The sequence below is a fragment of the Colobus angolensis genome, unplaced genomic scaffold, assembly GCF_000951035.1.
Source record: "Colobus angolensis palliatus isolate OR3802 unplaced genomic scaffold, Cang.pa_1.0 Scaffold34, whole genome shotgun sequence".
NCBI classification, from domain to species: Eukaryota; Metazoa; Chordata; class Mammalia; order Primates; family Cercopithecidae; genus Colobus; species Colobus angolensis.
In genome coordinates this window covers 4,324,745-4,327,847 of record NW_012116710.1, presented here as the reverse complement: position 1 = coordinate 4,327,847, position 3,103 = coordinate 4,324,745, and the positions used below count along the sequence as shown (strand labels likewise).

General features: G+C 36.6%; 1 protein-coding gene across 1 annotated transcript in view; it reads left to right on the top strand.

Annotated features, from left to right (window-relative positions):
• Positions 1–166: 166 nt before the first annotated feature.
• ZFP30 (ZFP30 zinc finger protein) overlaps positions 167–3,103 on the top strand; it is a 9,877-nt gene continuing 6,940 nt past the window's right edge. The window contains exon 1 of the mRNA XM_011952356.1: positions 167–263. Coding sequence (XP_011807746.1) covers positions 227–263 — 37 coding nt within the window. The 5' untranslated portion in view covers positions 167–226. The remainder of the gene's footprint in view (positions 264–3,103) is intronic.

Below are 3,103 nucleotides of genomic sequence, written 5' to 3'. Positions count from 1 at the left end.
TAAGTATAAATTAAATATAAGACTAGGTCCCTACTTCTCTGTTCTTGTTTTTCCTTGTGATCCTAAAGTAACTCTGTGCTATGAATGTTTTTCAATCCTGATAGTCATCTTTGTTTTGAAGTCTTAAATAAATTATTTATTATATTCTATTATTTATTTTTAAGCAGGATGTTCCATTTCTAAGCCAGATGTGATCACCCTATTGGAACAAGGGAAAGAGCCCTGGATGGTTGTGAGGGATGAGAAAAGAAGATGGACTCTAGGTAAGTGCTGATCAGGCAGAGGTCAGCCGTTATGGCATGGCCAGACCTGCTGGTTGAGGAGGAGACACACCCCTTAGATGTCAGTTGTGAAGAAGAGACCTGAATCTTGGGAAGAAAATTTAGATCTTCTCAGCATGAGCCACCAAAGAAATTTCATCCATACTTCCACTTATCACTTGTTTCTTTTCTGTCTTGTTTCCCTCCCTTTTCTTATAGGGGAAAGCTTTCTTCCCTCATGATTCCATTTTACCTGTATTTTGGATCTAATCTCTTTCTAGCTCATCTTTTATATTTTGACTTTTATGTATACATTTTTTCATTGCCCTCTGTTCATGGAGTTTAAATTGTAGTGGGGAGTCAGGCAGTAAACAAGTAAATCAGTAAATGGATTACTAAAATATCCTGAAGTAATTAGGTATTATGAAGAAAAGTGAGTAAGGTAAGGATATGGAGAATCATAGTGAGTGAATGGAGTAATTTTAGATGGGGTGGTCAGGGAAGAGGATCCAATTTGGAGAGGCTCCAGTTGTCCAAAGATGGGACTATTTGAACGTCATTACTATAATGACTACAATGTATTGCAGTGCATAAAATACACTTAATTTTATAAATTCGTAATGATACAGCAAATTATTCATCATTGGAAGTTACTAGGAAACTAACATTTAAAAAGCACAAATATAAAGGAAAAGAAGCATTTATCCTGCCTTATAACAATTGTATGAATAGGTAGTAGGTGGAGGTATGTTTCTCTTAATGAAAGTATTCAGTGAATAAATGAAGAAGAAATGATAGAATTAGAATATTACCATTTTGGAGCCCATAAGAACTATTGGATTTAGATATTGAACACCAGTGCTGATAGCGTCAAAGGAATCGAGACAATCAGATGTTGTTTCTCCTGAAGAAAGAGCACAATATCACCTATGAGGTAACTTTGCCAACAAAAGGTCCTAAGTCTTGTCAAGCTTCTGAAGCCAATTCCCAACTTACAGGAAGAAGATAGAGGACTATGTTCTACACCTTGGGAATGTAGTGAGCAAAATTCAGAATATGGGAAACTACAGGACCAAAAACAGGTTCTTCAACAAATAAATTACAAGGGAAATCAAAAAATGATAGGAAAATCGGTACATTAAAAGAGATGTAAAAGGCATGTAACAATTGTATTCTGTGAACTTTGGATGAGTTATTCTTTTTAGGTTGTTTAAAATTTTATCAGCCAGGGCCGGGCTTGGTGGCTCAAGCCTGTAATCCCAGCACTTTGGGAGGCCGAGACGGGTGGATCAGGAGGTCAGGAGATCGAGACTATCCTGGCTAACACGGTGAAACCCCGTCTCTACTAAAAAATACAAAAAACTAGCCAGGTGAGGTGGCGGGCGCCTGTAGTCCCAGCTACTCGGGAGGCTGAGGCAGGAGAATGGCGTAAACCCAGGACGCAGAGCTTGCAGTGAGCCAAGATCGTGCCACTGCACTCCAGCCTGGGTGACAGAGCGAGACTCCGTATCAAAAAAAAAAAAAATTTATCAGCCAGATGGAAGTGTGGGCACTGATTTTTGATGATATTTAATAACTCGTTTTTAAGGTTTTGATAATGGTATTGTGGTTTTGTATAAAAGTGCTTTTTGAGATGCATACTTTGTATGCATGAAACAATGTAATATCCAAGATTAGCTTCAAATAATAGGAAGGAAGTAGATTGGGGGGTTCATAGGCCAAGATTGGGCATGGGGTTAATGGTTGATGCTGGATACATGGAGATTATTATGCTGTCTACTTTTTGATATGCTAGAAATGCTCTGTTATAAAGGTTTTTCATTTGTTTGTTTGCTTCAGAGTTATTTATTGAGAGACAAAAAAAAATGGTGGTGAGGCAATGATGAAAATAAGGTTAAACTATTCTTTGGATGAATTTTGTCATAAAGGGAAGCAGACACACAGAGTACAGGGAATATATTTTACGATGTGAAATTATGATGTGAATATATTTAACATGTTTATAGGCTATGAGAATGATTTCAAAGAGAGGAATATTGATGAAGCAGAGAGAGAGGGTAGTTTTGTAGGCAGTGACCTTCAGTAGATGGGAAGGAGTAGAACTGATTGATGAAGGAAAATCACATATATGGTAAGAATTCAGACATAGATTGATTGGAGAATGTGGTGAAGAGGAGAATACATATTTTTCTTTCAGTTGTTTCTGGTTCCTTGGTGAAATGGCAGTAAGATTATCATCTGAACCTGAGGCTTATTCAGTATTTCATTGGAATTCAGTATGGATTATGCAGTATTAGATCAGTGTTAATTTTCAGAAGTACAATTTCGTGGTGATAGGGTTTTAACATTTTCATATCTCTGATGTTAATATAATTAGAACTGTCTTGGTCATAAATATTCTGTGTCCTGTATAATCTTGTATCAGCCAGAAAAAAAGGAATGGGGGAGACATTGTACCTCAGGAAACAGCATACCTCCGGGGATAATTATATGACAAGATAATTTGCTCCCTATTTTATTTTATTATTTTATTTTACTTTATTTAATTTTTCTTGAGACGGGAAACCATGTTGCCCAGACTGGTCTCAAACTCCTGGGTTCATGCAATCTTTTTGCCTTGGCCTGCCAAAATGCTGGTATTACAGTGAGCCACCACGCCCTGCCCCTATTTTCTTTTTATTTAAAGCTGATGCCCCGCAAATGGAAATACTTCTTTCATTTTGATCTAAGATGGACTAATATTTTTTCACATTAGCAGTGTTTGCTAGAATAAACTCTTTGATTCAGTGGAATCCAAACTAGTATTTGTCTTAATTTTATTAATTAACATTAATATATTAATT